Here is a 17,071-nt window from a genome sequence, read left to right as displayed (position 1 = left end):
AGCAATTAACGTCGTCATTGTGTAACAATGCATGTATATGCCGATCGACCCCTAATTTATTAGTATGTTTGTCAAGTGTCAAATTTACAGCTTTAGTATATATATATAATTTATGCTCAAAATTTAGTTTTATTTATGACTTGCATCAACCCTATTAAAAAAGGTTCAGCATTTAAATTGGGTAAAGTACTTTTAACTTGCTCAGGAATATTAATCTGAAAGTTACAATTTTAACATTTATTTTGGGGCTCCGTGAATAATAGTCAACCTTTTCAAGGGCTCCGCAACACCAAAAGTTTGAGAACCCCTGGCCTACGGGTAACTTGTCACAGTACCGGTACGATCGCGAACGCGGACACTTTTGGCGGGAGCTGACTCTAATGACCGTACGGTCCCCAGTCTATACCGAATGTGTATTTCGTATTTTTTCAAGGTATCAATACTTATTTTCTGGTTGACAAAACAATAAACCTCTCTCTCTCTCTCGTTTCCAATAACACCATCGTTTCCAGATATTTGTACAGTTTTTGAACAATCGCGCCAAATGTCATAAACCTTTTTTATGAATTATGAACCAGATTAAATATAATTATTCTCTATTATCGTTTGATCTTTCTTCCTTATGCTTTTAGATACAATATGTGTCATGAATGAGCTCTTATTGTTAACTGAAGGAATCAGATATCAAAATATGCCTATTATTTGATGTGGTGAATGCCGTACAACCTGTGGTTACAAAATAAAAATAAGCTCAATAATATTTAGACTGTTCCATAGATTTCCGTAAAAGGATCATGATACAATTAGTCAGCTTGATTGTTGATTTGCGCACTCGATCGAATAAAATGGGTGGGAAATGGTTGCATGGATCGCGTATTGCATTAATTATTTAGATCGGAAGAAATAATCATCTTCGGCGTTTCGGTTTACTTGCCAATTTGAATACTACACAGTCATTTTAAGCTGTTGCAGTGAAGCATGGCGTGAAGTGATGAATAGATGCTAGAAAACGCATGTATATTAAAACCTGTTATGCAGTGATGTGTATTAAACCTGACATTTTATGTTGTCCTAAAACAACCACATCCTTATCTTTTCGAACGACAACTGGCAGATGGAGGTAAGCTGTTTGTGTGGTTATATTTCATCACACCACGTCTGTAGCTCCATACTTAGTAAGGTAATAGCTTTTGGGTCACCTGATTTATTGTTCGTGTTTTGATTGGAATCTCCGCCGACGTAATTTCAATACATAATGTTTATTTGTAGATCCAGTCGAGCGTATCCTAGTTTATTTTGCTTTGTGTAAACAATGTTACCGGTATGTTACACGCGATCAATAGATTTAAATACAAGCTTTTTGTGCAGTGGGTCGAAGCGCGTACCCTTTGATGATATGTAAAATCTATATCGATTCATTTAGATTTATAGAATACCGCGTGACACACGAATGCTCTTGTAAAGATACTGCGAGAACTTCGCATGAGGATTTGGAGTAATTTGAACATGGAGCAGTGAAGCGTGTCTAAAAAAACGCGCAAGCAATATGCTCTACGCGCTCTGTTCACTGTTGTATTTCTGCAATTGAACTAGGTCTTGTCGAGTCGCCTCACCTCAATGGGCTTTCCAAGGGTGAGGAGATTGAAGACGGATGTACTGATAGGAATATATAGATTATCTTATGCCGTCACACGATTTGGTATTTTAATGCACAAAAACGAATATTTCGCCGTATTATATGTTGTGCTGACTCAGGGGTAATTGTACTAATTAGATTTGAAAACGTGGACAGTGGTCGTTTTTGTAGTCTGATTAAATGACTGCATTTAACTGTCTGTGCGATCAGTACAAATTCGTTAAATAGTGACAATTCGATGTTAATTTGTTTAATAAATCTAAATCGTTTCGCGCTAGACGTGTTTCGACTTGTCTAACAGCGACAGAGTAAATTTCGACGAAATTGATATATTGTTGAAAGGTCGTCCTAAATTAACGATTCAGTGTTAGTGGGGCATATTATTCAGATACTCATTAGTTATGTCATATCAAGTCGAATGCAATTATGCAATTTTAAAGTAAATCTGATTTATTATTGAAACGAAGCTGTTTTGTCTGAGCGAGATCGCACAGGGCTGATAGTGATCGTTGTTTTTCGTTTACTATTGTTGGATAGATAGAAACGAAAGGTTGTCGTTATGCCATGTTCGCAGCTGGAAAAAATGTTATATTGCAACGTCCAATTGTGGTCATTGTTGAAAACCCGGTCAGGATGTCGTTTAACTATAGATCAGAAAAACCTGGTTTGTACCTCGACAATTTCCGTTCACGGACGAGCCTTTAATCATAGAGGAAACACAGAAATTCGATTCTTTGATTAATGTGTTTTCGTTCAAAACCCCCTTCTAAGATCACGGTCTATTAGTCGACCATCACTGAGTTAGAGCAGTCTAATATTATACTGTATTTCTCTTTCATACAGAGCGTTTTCCGCATGATTGCTCTGCAGTTCAGGCGCACTGATGCGCTGTTTACTTGTTTTGACTTAAATAATATTTTGAGTCTTGTGTAATAAGCTTTCAGATGTAATTATGGATAGCGAAGCCATTGGATTACCAACAGGATGGGAAGTACGAGTTGGGCTCAACGGTAGAATTTATTATTACAGGTGGGTGAAGCTTGTTTATGTTTTGTTTATCTGGAATTGTTGACACTATTTCAATAAGTTGACACTTTTGTCAAAGTGTTGGATGGATATTAATACGCCTTACTTACACCATTACTGTATATTCGTATATTATAGCGACCAGTGTTCACTATTAGCGCACTTTTTTGCGAAAATTGCGAAGCACTTTCGCAACTTTTTTTAGGGACTGCGAAATAGCACTTTTTTCCGATTTTGAAGAGAAATAGCACTTTTTTCCGATTATGAATGGAATAAAAATTCAAAGTTAACAAATATTTTCAAGTATTAAGTTGACAAATAAGTAACATACTAGTACTTTTGTAACTCAATTCTGCATATCATAACGATATTTACCGGAATTCTAACCTATGAGATGCAGACATAGGAGATAAAGCTTTTGCATTAACGGCAAAATTCTTGTTTATAATATGATTATTATACAAGCACACCGATTCCGCTTCTCCCGCAAAAACGCTCCGCAAAAACGCTCCGCGTCTTTGAAACCAGATGTTGGAATACTACCAGTGCCTTTCTTTGAACGAAAGTGGTCATGTGACTATCAATGATATCGTTGAATTCAAAATGACTATAAACGTGTTAGTAAAGTGTTATAGTCACTTTGGATGTATTGTGACCAAAGTGCACGATTTTCAAATCAGACGAAACTTTTAGCAGCATGTCACAGATTTGCAAAATCACCAAATTCACAAAATACCATTAAGTGCCATTTTATTGTAATCACAATGTTGAAAGCACGTGGCATTTTGCGATATTTACACAACTATTTCTCATTGATATGCGAGTACGGGTGGGCAAAATTCAATATTTTATTGAATTGAATATTTTTAACGAGTACCAAATAACAAATATTTTTGGAACGTCGGTTGAAACATTAAAAAATCGGCAACAAAGCCTTTTTACTGGTTAATTCCGTTGTAATCGCTAATTGTTCTTGTCACCGATCGTTTTGGCGGCGATATCCAGGTTTTGTTAATCTATATTCCCGCCCTGTCTTTTTTACAAATATGAATTCTTGCGGGTCGGCGGACATCGAAGTTTTATATTTCGGGTTTACCCGTTTGTTCACATCGGCAACAGCTGTTGAAGACATTGAGGACTCAAATTAACATTTGCGTTGGCTTTAATATTGCCTATCAAGATTTGTAAATTTACGGCCCCAATTTTATGCGCATGGTAATATTATTGTCGATACCGTGATGCTGATATTTATTAAGACGATAATTAACTTTCTCATGTTTTTCTATGGTGATAAACTTGGCAAATCTGAAATTGTGCCAATCCTGAATGTTGATTTAAAATAGTGATTGAATAATTCGGCAATAAAGGCATTTCTGCGTGGACGAGATAACGTTAATGAACAGCACTTCTTTTACAGGATATTTTACGTATGCGACTTAATGCTGAAAAGATTGGACTCGAGTGCTTTTTTTTTTCGAGTGCTCGAATGTCTAATAGAGGTCAGGCGCTAATTGTAACTAATTCCCTCAAGTTTCAACATGTTTTCAACAAAACAATACCCCGGCGATAATTATAGCTAAAATGTTATCGAGCAATTCACAATTTTATTTATGGAATTTGAAAATTCACCATTTTCTTGACGATATTGATAATGTCACGCCCTAATTATTAGTGCAAAAAATACTCCCCTTCTTCCCCGGCGGTTTGGCGGGTTCTTTGTTCCAATCTTCAGAAATTTCTGACACGGGGAATATAGAATACTGAATCCGGAGGGTTGAATTCCTGTCGACTTACTGGTGATTTTCCGTTTTGGAATGCGTGGGACATTCTCTATTTTAAATTAAATGACGTTTCGCGGGCTAGAATTCTCCCCGAAAATGATGTGTACCAGACGTTAGTTAGACGATAGATAAAACATTAGATTAATATATTTCATGACGCCCCGTTTTCGAAAATACAAAATTATATCGCAAAAAAATGCGTTTTGATACATTTGGAATGAAACATTATTTACGGTTAATTCAGATCATATTTTACTCTTCATGACACCCGGTATCCGAAAATACAGTTGTATTGCGAAAAATGTGTTTTGTTACATTTAAAATAAAACATTTTTGCGATTAATTTAGATCGTATTTTATTTTTCAGGACACCCGTTTTCGAAAATACAAGGGTATATCGCAAAATGTGTTTTGTTACATTTAAAATAAAACATTTTTGCGATTAATTTAGATCAAATTTTACCCTTCACGGCAATCCGTTTCCGAAAATACAAAGTTTTATCACAAAAAAATGCGTTTTGTTACATTTATTTTGCATTCCCAACAAAATACATATTTTCCCTAATTAAAGTCGTCGATGAATCTGTTCCTGTCGGTCAACCTTGACACACGTTTGGACGAGTGTGGGGCGGTTTTTTGGTCGACGATAAATTAAAAAGTTGCCACACGTTATTTGTAAAACGATAATAACTGAAAAATTTGTCTCAAGATGGTATTTTACGATTCTTGCCCATAGAAAATAAACACGCTGACAGGCTTGGTTATAATTGATATTCGTTTAATTTATTTTACACTATTAATAAACGCGCCACACCGAGTGCGGCCATATAAATTGCAGTCGCATCGGTATGGACTGTATGTTTTTGGCGCTCTCACATTAATTATAATTTTCAACAAAACAATACCCTGACGGTCATTGAAGCTGAATTCGTTACCGAGTAATTCACAATTTTATTTACGGAATTTGCAATTTCAAAATCTCACTTGACGATTTTGATGATGTCATGCCCTAATTATTACTGCTTAAATGCCTCAAAATACAACAAATGTTATCATTTTCGACGATAACAGGCGCAACAAAACGAAATTCGCGATTGTTGCGACTCTCTCTGTTTTTACAATTTTAACATCCCGCCGGCCATGTATGGTCGAATAAAATGTTCACATATTCGAAACATGACTTGGCCAAGGATGGAAGGGATCACTAAAGAGCTAATAGAAAGTACATACGCGAGGGTATGATATTATTATCGAGAATATTTGTGAGCATATCACAGGACGGAAATATTTTGCACCCGGCTGTTTGTTGGCAGAACAACGATACGCTAAAGTTAATTGCTCGAATACAGGGAAGTATTTATTTATCATCTCACTTGCGAACATCGAGGTTTGGGCGGAATTGTACGATCATGTTGTCTTTCTTAAATAATAACTTTTTCAATAAATGTTCATTTTACTTTTGCGTCTTTATTATATGTCGGGTTTTCATTAATTTTAAATTCGAAATTGTCCGAAATACTCTAACAGGTGTATAAGTACAATAATAATAGTACTTACCAGGGAAGTTTAATACACACGATGTGTTAAGGGCGTCGTAACTCCCGTTTTTTAATTTGATTGTTTTACATTCTGCTTAAAAAACAACGTCGTTTTGCAGTCATCTAACCAAACTCTCGCGACCAAATCTTTTTTGTTTTGTATGGCATCGTCTTGGCGACGAATTTATTGCCGACTGAGTTTTAATTATGTTTTAGGATAAGTTATTTTCTGTTTGTTGGTTTCTAAACTTTACAAACGTGGGTAGCAATTACTATTAATGTGAGATTTGTGCATATGAACGATTGAACATCGCGACTGGATGTCCGATATCTGAGAATGCGTATATCAGCGTTCATGTGGTCGAATAAAAATTATTTATCAAATGGATTGGTATTTCGAGACACTCTCAAAATTATTTGGGATCCACTATCATATCATTCGTTTATTTTTTATATTCATGTTTTTTTTCAAGAATCACCCTGGTTATATTTCGTGTACCTTCGCAAAAGAAAACTCTTTGGTGTCATCGTTCCTATTAGTGTAATTGAAATATATGGAAACCTCGCAAGTGGCGTTGTGATGCGAATATTTGATACTAGGTCAGCAGCATTACAAAGAGTGCTATTTATGAATGCTGAAAGTACATGACATTACTAAACATTTTGCCAATATATGATGTTTTCTGCCTGATTTAAACTAACTCGCACGCAAAACAAGGCATGTCGACAGCTCTGAAATAGTATAATATAAATGTAAATGAGAAATTAGGTCACGCTAGCTCACGAAAGGGGAGGATTTTCAAAGTGATCTTGTGTAATATTTCGGAGAAAAAAGTTTAAAAGGAAGTAGGTCAACCTATCTCCTAAAACAGGGGAGTATCCTGTGTAATATTTCGGAGGGGGGGGGGGGGGGGGGGGGGGGCGAATCGAAAAGTTGAATTTCCAGCGCACCTAACCCTAATTAGTTGATTGCTATTTATATTTTTGGGGGGGGGGGGGGGGGAATTGTTTTGCACGGGATTTGTACAAATGATTCACCCTGTAACTAATATGGTTTCCAGCCTACGTGTATCAATCGTTGTCTGTTAGATGGAAGGAGTAACAAATGTGAAAGCCTTTGCTGTTCAGGCGAGTAAGCAACTGACATCGTGATACATTGCATGAAAGTTTTGTTCGCGGCAAGTGTTAGCAGATGTCTTTTCGTTGCCGATGAATTCGCTTGTTTTAATTAAACATGAATTCGCTTAAAGGGAACTCGGTTAACGGAAAGGCTTCTCTTTAATTCATAATATTAACCGGTGGAGCGCTTTTTCGAGTATCTATGCCCGTGTTAAATGGGTTATATGAAAGGCTAGAGCACCTAACTTGTTAAAATCGGCAAAAGCACTTTCGCACTTTTTTTTTCGACTGCGAAGCACTTTCGCACTCATAATTCGCTTAGAGTTAACACTGATAGCGACATTTATTTAACTCACGCAGAAATATTCCTCATCAAATTACGTTGTTTCTAACGTCTTGGTGGGTCAAAGCTTGTTAAGATTGTGGCTTTTCGCGCTACAGTGAAACAACTTTACCGTTTATTCGTAGCGCTGCCTACTAAAAAAGACCACCCGCTTGTTGCCTTTGTGAACGTACCATAACATTTTTTAGTGCTCTGTTTATGCGGCAATGTTTTCTGTAAAAAATTGCCTTCTCCCGAATACGACCTAATTCATCACACATAGTCACACATCGCAATGTCAGGTAAACAATTTTTCAATAATTCAGGTTATAGATGGTCGGCTAGTTTGCCGTCTATCAATTTGTTTTATCACAAATAGCGTCAAAAATTTGTAGTGGTACTCACAGCTTACGAGAGCACGCATAGACCACTTTCAAATAGGTTTTATATCAAGTAGCCTGTTGATAAATGTATACATGGCAAGGGAATGAGCACTACGAAATGCCAGTCTCGAAGACGAACTTGGCTTTTTTATAGTTTAAAAACAAATAGATTTTTTTAGTCGTCCTAGAATAGTTTTAGATTTTACTCTGATAAAGCATAAGCCATCTTTTCGACATGAGATACACACTTCAAACTCAATGACGAAACGAGAAATTAATCTAATTAATACATATACAAAAAATGAGGGCCAGTTCAATTTCCAAATCTTTTCTAATCTGACTCAAACCACGGAATGAGTTCAAATTTCGTTTCTTATCTTATGGCATTTCCATAATAATTTTCATTTCAAAACTGAAAGATGGTTTAAACACATGCTATCCCCGCGAGAATGCGCTGGTGCCGGACCCGTCGGCTGATATAAATCGTACAATATTGTCAAGCAGTCACAGATAACGTCCCGGGGGATGAAATAGTGTAAATCGTATTACTGCGACTTGGAGACCAATTATGAATTCTTTTAGATTCCGAGAGTTTTTCTGATAGCGGTTCAATATATTCCCTAGTGTCGCTGCTGTTGGAGTCAAATTTCTTTTGTTAAAACTCATGGATGTCGTTATTCTTCGGATGGCAAAAAAACTTTAGTCTGGTATCCGTAACACAATTTTGGTTAAGGAAACTGTATTTTTTATTTTATTTACAAAGAGTACTTACTACTCATATTTCGAATGGGTTTTGTACCAGATATGGCGTCGTACCAGAGTTTGAGTTATAAAAACAAACGTTTATGATGGAACATTATTGAAGCTATAAATTTTGCGCTGTAAAATCAGTCACTGGAGATTGTTTACCAGGCCCGGTCTTACAGTGACAGACTTATAAACAATTTTATCCCAATTTTATCACGGTACAGTATTGAATTAATCGTAGATACGGCATCACCCCATATGTGATGCTTCAATGGTAATTACTTGTGTATAGATATTTTGTGTAACGTCAATGTCATATCCTGTTTCATTGCGGGCGTAATTTTTATTCGACATTATTAGGACGTTTCGTAATTGAAGAGAGACACGAGGGAGTTATTGAGAATAAAGTTTTCGTATTATTATTTAAAAGGAAAATAATCGATATGTAGAATACAAGAATAAACCATGATTTCATTATCTAGGCAAATCAGACACGCACTCAAGCCATAGGGCCACATGGGAATATACACTTGTCTGTACAGAGTTTGTTCTTTCTCTAGATCTTGCGTGATAAAAATATTGGCAAATATATTATTAAACGTCTGTCAAGCTCAATTTTATTGTTCTCAATGTTTCCGCGGAAAAAAATTAAAAGAAGGAGATCCACGATATATTTTAAAATATCGGCGCTCCAGAAGTGTGTGTACCAGTATGGAAGTAACTAATTATGTTCGCTACTTTAAATCAAGTCGTGTAAAGGGACCGATTACTATGAGAAGGGGCTTGACTAACACAGACAGACAGTCCACGAACTCGTGATATAACTAAAATAAGGAAAATCGGAATAAAATTATGGCCCAACCCTAACCTGGTACACACACTACGGGAGTACCAAGATATCTGGCTTTTTTGATTTTTCAAAGTTTACCCCATAGATCATGTCATGATATAAAAATTGTTTGACATCAGTAAGCTTGGGCTAAAACTGCTTCAAAAATTTTAGTGAGAACATTAATTAACCAAAATCTTGATTCTTAGGTAGAGTACAAGCTGGAATCTAACAAAACAACGACTAAAATTCACAGCACGTGACCCGATAATATATGAAAATCTTTTAGTAAAAAATATATGTATTTCGTTGTGTCTTCATACAAATTTTTCGGATCAGATTAAGGAAAAAATGATATTACTAAAGATTCTTCTCCCAGTTAGACTTGGGGCAGATTTGGCGAAGGAGCTTCATTTTCAATACAATCATTCTTGTGGTGCAAACTTGCCTTCGAGCTTTGTACGAGGAAGCCAGGAATACCAACAGATTTGCCACAATACGATGAAGTACAAAATGTAAACGATGTTGCTCATCAATTTTGATATACGGTACATAAATTCCGCTCTTTGGCTGTATCAATTGCCGGTAAATGCGAGAAAATAATGATACGATTTTTGACCGGGATACTTTTGATATAACCACCGTTCACCATACTAGGATTACATCCATTCACCAAATGTGTATATTGCTACACGGAATTCTCATTAAACCTCTGAGGGGGTCATATGATTTGTTGACTATGATAGATATAGATTAAATACATCTTCAGACAAATATTCGTGTTTATTTGGCAAGCAAAACTTTGTTTGTTTACCTGAAAATGGTGTAATTTGTTCATATTCTCAAAAGAAAGAATTTTAACGATACAAAATGTTCAAATAGAGATTGTGGTTTCGCTGAAGAGCTTGGTTTGACTATGGAACAAGTTTTTTGATTAAGGTAACAATTTTAGCATTTTAGATAAATTAAGAAAGTTTGTGAAGACTTTGTGAATGTCAAGTGTCAATATTTTGAAATAATAATTTACAAACCCCCGTTGACGAATGGAAAAATTGAATTTTTACAACACAAACAACAAATTTTATGTGTTCGTTCGCAAATGATCTCTTTTTGACTCAAATGGTTCATTCAGTTATATACGGTATATTTGTGTTTTTTGATTTTTTGCTTTTTTGTATTAAACTGGTTTAATTGTTACTTTCAAGTGGCGAAATTGGTTTTCTTAATGACAGCCGTACAAAAGCTCTAAACATTTTGAGCAGACAGCGATATTTATTTAGCATCGTGTCGCGATTCGAGATGAAATAATTTGGCCTTCACATCATAATTGATACAAAATGAACATTTACTAAAAAATTTGCAAAATCTTCGATTAATTAAACTTTAATATATTCACTTCGAGATTAAGTAAACAGAAAATTGTTGTTTAATTTACTCATTTCTTTTGAAAGTATAATAGTGTTATGTTGACATTTTTAACTTGTTCATTGATTACTCGCTCATTAATTAATCAATTATCAGCAAATCTTATGTATTGGGTCCGTATAAGGACATTGCTTATGATGTGGTGATAATGCTTATTTTTTGTGATAGAACTTGACATAGCATATTTAGGCATATAAATGCAAAAAGTCTTTTCAGAATTAACTAGAATTGCATTGCAATACCTACATTGTCAATGAATTATAAGACTCATTACTAAAGCGCAAGCTTTAAGTTTATAGTTTGTGCAATATTTAAATATCTAAACCACATTGAAAATGAAGTACAGTAGAATGCAAGTAAATTTCTCCGTTTTACTCATTCATTGTATAAATCGTATAGAATAAAGATAGTAAACTAGTTAGTAGTAATGTTAATAGCCCATAAAAACACATTGCTTACAATTCGTGTAATGAGGTTATCTGCTGTTCTATGAAAGATGTTCGCTAATACTCTAAATTTATAGATTTAACAAACGTTAAACCTTAAATTTAATATTCGATTTTGAGTTGATTCGTTTGTCGAATTAGAAACTATGTTTTTAGTCTGTATTTTGTGTTTACCAAATTACCATATCATGCTTGTTGTTTGTAATTTATTTTCGATTGTGTAAAATTTTTTAATTAATTATGTGATGATGTGAACATTTGCGAAAATCGCCGAACAATCAGCTGTGTATGATGAGCTGTTTTCGGTGAAGCACTTTCAATTGATGGCTAATGCTTTGATCTGTAGTTTTGCATTATCTAGGATTCAATGAACGGAACCTGAAAGATACGTTACCCGCAGTTTAACCGTTGTACATGCTTATTCTAACCTAGCCCTGATATGGTATGGTCGCGTGCATCTGAAACAAATGATTGATGGCTATTCCCATACTCCGCGTAGACTGGTAACCAGACGATAGGCCGCCTCATCGGCTTTTCTTACCCCCATGGGTTGAAAATGAAAATCCTATCTTATCCATTTATTCCCAAAAATGTAACGGTCAGCCAGGGTTGTCCAAAACGACTCGAATATTCGAATGTATTCGAATATCAAAGTATTCGAATACCTTTTCGGCTGATTTTCGAATAATTCCGAATAGTAGCCACTTTCCGCCGTAAACGTGGTGTTTCGTTTTACGGGAATATTTAAACGACTTTTTACGCTGTCTCACATAATGACGATCTCTTGAATCGGCACTTTGATTGTTTATATTCTGTGCGATCGTACGTCGCATAGTGTTGCGACACATTTGCACGTTTGCATATTTAATTTCTATGTGGCCTGCTTATTATTCGCATGAGTCTTCTCAAGCATGATTTGTGTAACCTTATATTTGGGTCTTAGGGTCTGCCAATCATGATATTTAATCGCAGGCTGGTTATCGTTACTTTAAAGAGAAACACGTCCACCAAGATAAAGTGATTTGTGACCTTTTCGTTTTGCCGATTCAGCAAAACACGACAGGGACAGGAAAACAGCTGTGAAATAACCCGTGGACGTGGACGTACAGTGTAGTACCTATCACATTCCAAAATTATTTCAACATTCGGGTTAATAGGTTGTCCAAAATGATTGCCGTTTCACAACTTAAATTTACCGCTCAATTGTTAAAAATAGTTAATTCTGTGAGTATGATTCTACCAAACTAACATGATCTGGTTCTAAACATATAAAATTATTAGCGAATTAATGCCAAATACAACGGGTATTTGTGGACATGAAATATGTGGTAAACTGCCCAATTATAATCAATTTCGTATTCGTGTTTACAAAATAATAAAACTAATTATTCTAAAATGCAACGGCGATTCGTGGCCTTCAAATGTGTGGTAAACTGCCCGATTTACCAACATTTGAGTTATGATAATAGAATTAAATTAACACGGTAAGGCATTTTAAGTAGTGGTATCGGTCATGGATTCGAATATTTTGTGCAGCACAAAATCATCCTAGTAAAAAGTCCATACTTTTAAATACAAACCAATGGCAACCATTCTCCAAATTAGTTCCCAAGAGCGGGATAAAATATAAATTCTTTTTCCGTGACAATTTTTCGTGAGTACGAAAATAAGAATCAAAACTAATTATATTCGGCACAATATCACGGCCATATGTGGACATATATTGTGTGGCAAACTCGCGAATAATATTAATTTTTGATTCCTATTTTCGTATTTACAAAATACAACGGCGATGTGTGGACTTACAATGGATGATAAACTACCAGATTATAAATAGTTTTTGATTCCTATTTTCCTATTTATGAAATAATAAAAGTATTATTACTCAAACATACAACGGCGATCTGCGGACTTGAAATGTGTGGTAAAGTGCCCAAATATAATTAATTTTTGATTAGTATTTTTGTACTCACGAAAAAATTGTCACTAGTCGGAAAAATGCCTCATACTTTATCCCGCTTTTCGACAAATAATTTGGATAATGGTTGGTATTTAAAAGTATGGGCATTTTACTAGGATGATTTTGTGTTGCGCAAATATTCAAATCCATCATCGATACCACTATTGTCGTATTAATTTAATTCTGTTAACATGACTCATGGTATATAAAATATATACTGCAATAATCTGCAAATATGAAATGCCTGGTAATATAGCTAGGTTGTAACTTGTAGATAGCAGTTATTCCATTGCTTATTGTATGGAAATTCCTACATACATTTAGGTAAGCTTCAATTAGTGGATTTTATTTTCGAAGTATTCGAAATTTCATATTCGAAAAAAATAATTTCGAATGTATTCGAAATAGTGAACTATTCGGTATTGGCCATCCCTGCGGTCAGCTGCTCATTTCCCACCGTTTTCCAAGTTCGAAACTACAGGCGCCGGCCGACCTGTCACGAATAAAAAATTGTACTAGATTCCGGAGCTGAAATAACGTTTTAATAAGGTGTCGTAGAATTTCGCCTATTTATAGTGATTATGACTGAGTATTATCATATTTTCTTGTCCATAGGCCCGGTTAGCTCATATCTTTGCATAATGTCTTGTTTATTTATATTTTTTTCACAAATCATGGTAGGTAATTATGCGCACGTGTCTTCCAATATAGCAATTTACATACGCTGGCTGACAATAGAATAGTATTTATCATTGAAGTAAGGTAACCCATTCACCAACACACTTAAGAGTCATTTGAGGACATAAAGCACTTCCAATTTCCATTGTTCCTTTATCTTCGAGAATCAACTGGGCAAATACTGACCAATCGACATTTTTGAAATTCTTGCATTTAAGAATCAACTCGATTACCATCGAAAAATCGCCAGTAGTCCTGATTTTCAGGGTAGATTTTGAAATTAGTTGAGTGATATGCAAAGTCACTCATTTCATCGCCTTTTACAATGAGTTTTCTACACAAGTGCGATCGTTTAGGAGTTATCGGATGTTGTTGGCTAAATTGAGGTTCGCCGCATGGCAGACTAATAAATGTAGGAGTCGACTATTTCACCGCCATGATGAATGAACAATATATATTTGTTTCGAACATTTCTAATTTCTATGAATTTTTTGTTGAACAGTGTTTACTATAAACATATTTTCTGTTGCAGTACTTCAACGAAAATTATATTTTTCGAGTGTACTTCAACGCAATTAGTTGAATAGAAGAGATGACGTTATCCACACTCAAATGGAATTCTCAAATCAAAGTCATCATATCGCTTTCGTTTTGGTTATTCAGTTCGCTATCAGGAAATACCAAACGTCGCTGGTCGTACACACATAGATAGGATGTAAATATTGCTTAATTGAGGTCAGAGACCTGCTATTATTATTGTTTATGAAACCATGTTGTAAATAAGCCTGGACATAATCTTAATATAAAGAATCGCATATAGAAAAGGTTCTTATCGTACATTCTTTGCTACATCATTAGCCCAATCATTTGTCATTTTTTTATGAAAATGTCAGGTACAAGATCTAGTTCGTAAGCCAATCAATACAATTCCACTCCGTCACTACTAACTTTTAACCTCAATAGCAAATCGATGTTGATTGGATCAAATCTGGAAAAAAATTGAGTATGAACCTTCCGCTTCAAATTGACAGCTTTTTCAGAGCCTTGTTCCGGGAGATTATGGACAATCGTTTTATGAAACAGTTATATCGAGATACCGTAATAAGTATTTCGTATTCTGATGTGAATTATAACACGTTAATAAAAAAAAAAGAATTTTTCATTGAACTCATCGACGGATCAGGCCTTTTCTCTGACGCTTAGTATAGTCATGAACAAGGCCAGTAATTGTCGACTGATTTTAAATAAACAGAACAATTAGGGTCGTTCCAATAATCTAATTAAAAAAAACATCATTATTTATGATTAAGGAATAGTTGAACTCTATACATCATAGAGGGCGAAAGCGCGCGGAGTGGAATACCGGTAAGTGTTATGGTTGTTTGTACACTGGTAAAACCATCCGTCTGAAAACATGTACGTTTAATTGCATCGGGAAATGTTTTTATTTATCTAGGGAAGGAAACACGGTTGTTAGCAGCAGTCTATTGTTTGGCTCGAGATATTGATCCGCATGACGGAATTTGAATTGACTAATTTTAGGTCTTTAAACCCTGAAAACCGACACGCACGTCACGCTGTTACACTTAGGTACGAATCCTAAACGTTGTGCCCCCGGAACGTTTTTGTTGTGAAGATTTTACACTTCAGTTGCGTTTTATTTGTAGAACGCGCGATTTAAGGATATCGGGCTTTAAATTACCCTCTTTCCTTCCTATTGTAGATCCCAATTTTCAAACAGAGCGATGTATTTTTGCGCTGTTACGGAGACCCAATAAAATCACATTTGTTCGTAATTTTGTAGCTTTTCTTCATTTTATGGTTTCAATTTAATATACTACACTACGGGCCAGTAAGGATTCTTATATGAAGTTTTCCTTTTTCCATGTATGTAATGACATAACGGTGCAAATATCCAATTTTACATCTTCCACGTACAGCATGGTTTTGAAACAATTTGATAACCCTTTTTTGTTCTAATTTTTACGTCACAATTTAAAAAACAATTTGAATAGAAAGTTTAACGTATTTAAGATTTTTTGTTATAATCTTTTCAATGGCAAAGGTACTGGCGCCATGAGGAGACAATTTATAAACTGTTATTTGGTACCGTGACTTGAAGCTTATTGTCGAAAACACGTTTTATCGAATATCGGGCATTGATGGTACCCTGAACCCCAACAACGAGTATGCTCGGAATGATATTATATATTTATTCAAATCGTTTTGCCTCTCTTTATCTTCGTATTAATTAACCCTACATCATTGGCGCTACTCAATGGGACACATCGCTGTGAGCATATGTGATAGATTATGGCAAATATGACAGCTCAATTTTCCCTCTACGAAGTAGGGCATTCCCATGGCGATTGAAACCATGTTACCCTCTTCGTCTAACCTTTGACCTCCAATAAACTACAAAAAAGTCGGAATCCAAATTTGAAATGGAGAGAGAGAGAGAGTTTAATTCTTGTTAAACCAATAAAACACAATTAATGCATATATCTATATATATATATATATATAAATAATAAATTAACAAACGCTTTCGGTACATGACTTGGTGACAACGACACTTCCTTTTACCCATACCAAAATGATCTGACCCCTCGTCAATGTCCTTTTACGATATCGTTTGTTAATTTTGGCCTGGCGGAAAATTCCACAGCGTTTATGATTAGCGATGTTATGCATTGTACATAGGCTTTTCACAGCGGTTGTCTGTTTTTAATTATCAACAATGGTAATTAAATCAATTTGTGAATGAGCTGGAGTAGCGTTACCATTACTCTGTAGTATATCATATTCATGACACAAACAAAAGTTTTCCGAGAGCCGTGTTGGTTCATTCCTTTTCATTCATAATATTTGTTACAATCAGTAAAGGGCTTTAGGAGTTGAAATCTGTCTTCTTTCGATAGCCTGTGGTTGTTCAGTTCGAGAGTAGTTTCAAGGCAAGGTGACATCATTTTAATCTTCAATTTAGATTTTTTATTCTCAGTCTAGGTTCGATAGTAACTAGCCGCCATTCAAGCATAAAAACAACCGGAAGTTGCAAAACTATTTGCCATTTGTTGATTTGCCATTTGTTGGGATTTTCAAATCAGACTTCTGACTGCTCATTGACAAAGTGACCGACTTAATCGTGTAAACATTATGTTCTGCAAGTTCATACCAAATC

At 35.2% G+C, this 17,071-nt stretch overlaps 1 protein-coding gene across 1 annotated transcript in view; it reads left to right on the top strand.

The window, feature by feature from the left end:
• Nucleotides 1-1,012: 1,012 nt before the first annotated feature.
• LOC120332440 (uncharacterized) overlaps nt 1,013-17,071 on the top strand; it is a 34,573-nt gene continuing 18,514 nt past the window's right edge. Inside the window, exons 1-2 of the mRNA XM_039399682.2 lie at nt 1,013-1,120; nt 2,480-2,665. Coding sequence (XP_039255616.2) covers nt 2,589-2,665 — 77 coding nt within the window. The 5' untranslated portion in view covers nt 1,013-1,120; nt 2,480-2,588. The remainder of the gene's footprint in view (nt 1,121-2,479; nt 2,666-17,071) is intronic.

Source organism: Styela clava, chromosome 13 (assembly GCF_964204865.1).
Source record: "Styela clava chromosome 13, kaStyClav1.hap1.2, whole genome shotgun sequence".
Classification (NCBI taxonomy): domain Eukaryota; kingdom Metazoa; phylum Chordata; class Ascidiacea; order Stolidobranchia; family Styelidae; genus Styela; species Styela clava.
Note: the sequence above shows the minus strand (reverse complement) of the source record. Positions and strands in the feature narration are given on the sequence as shown.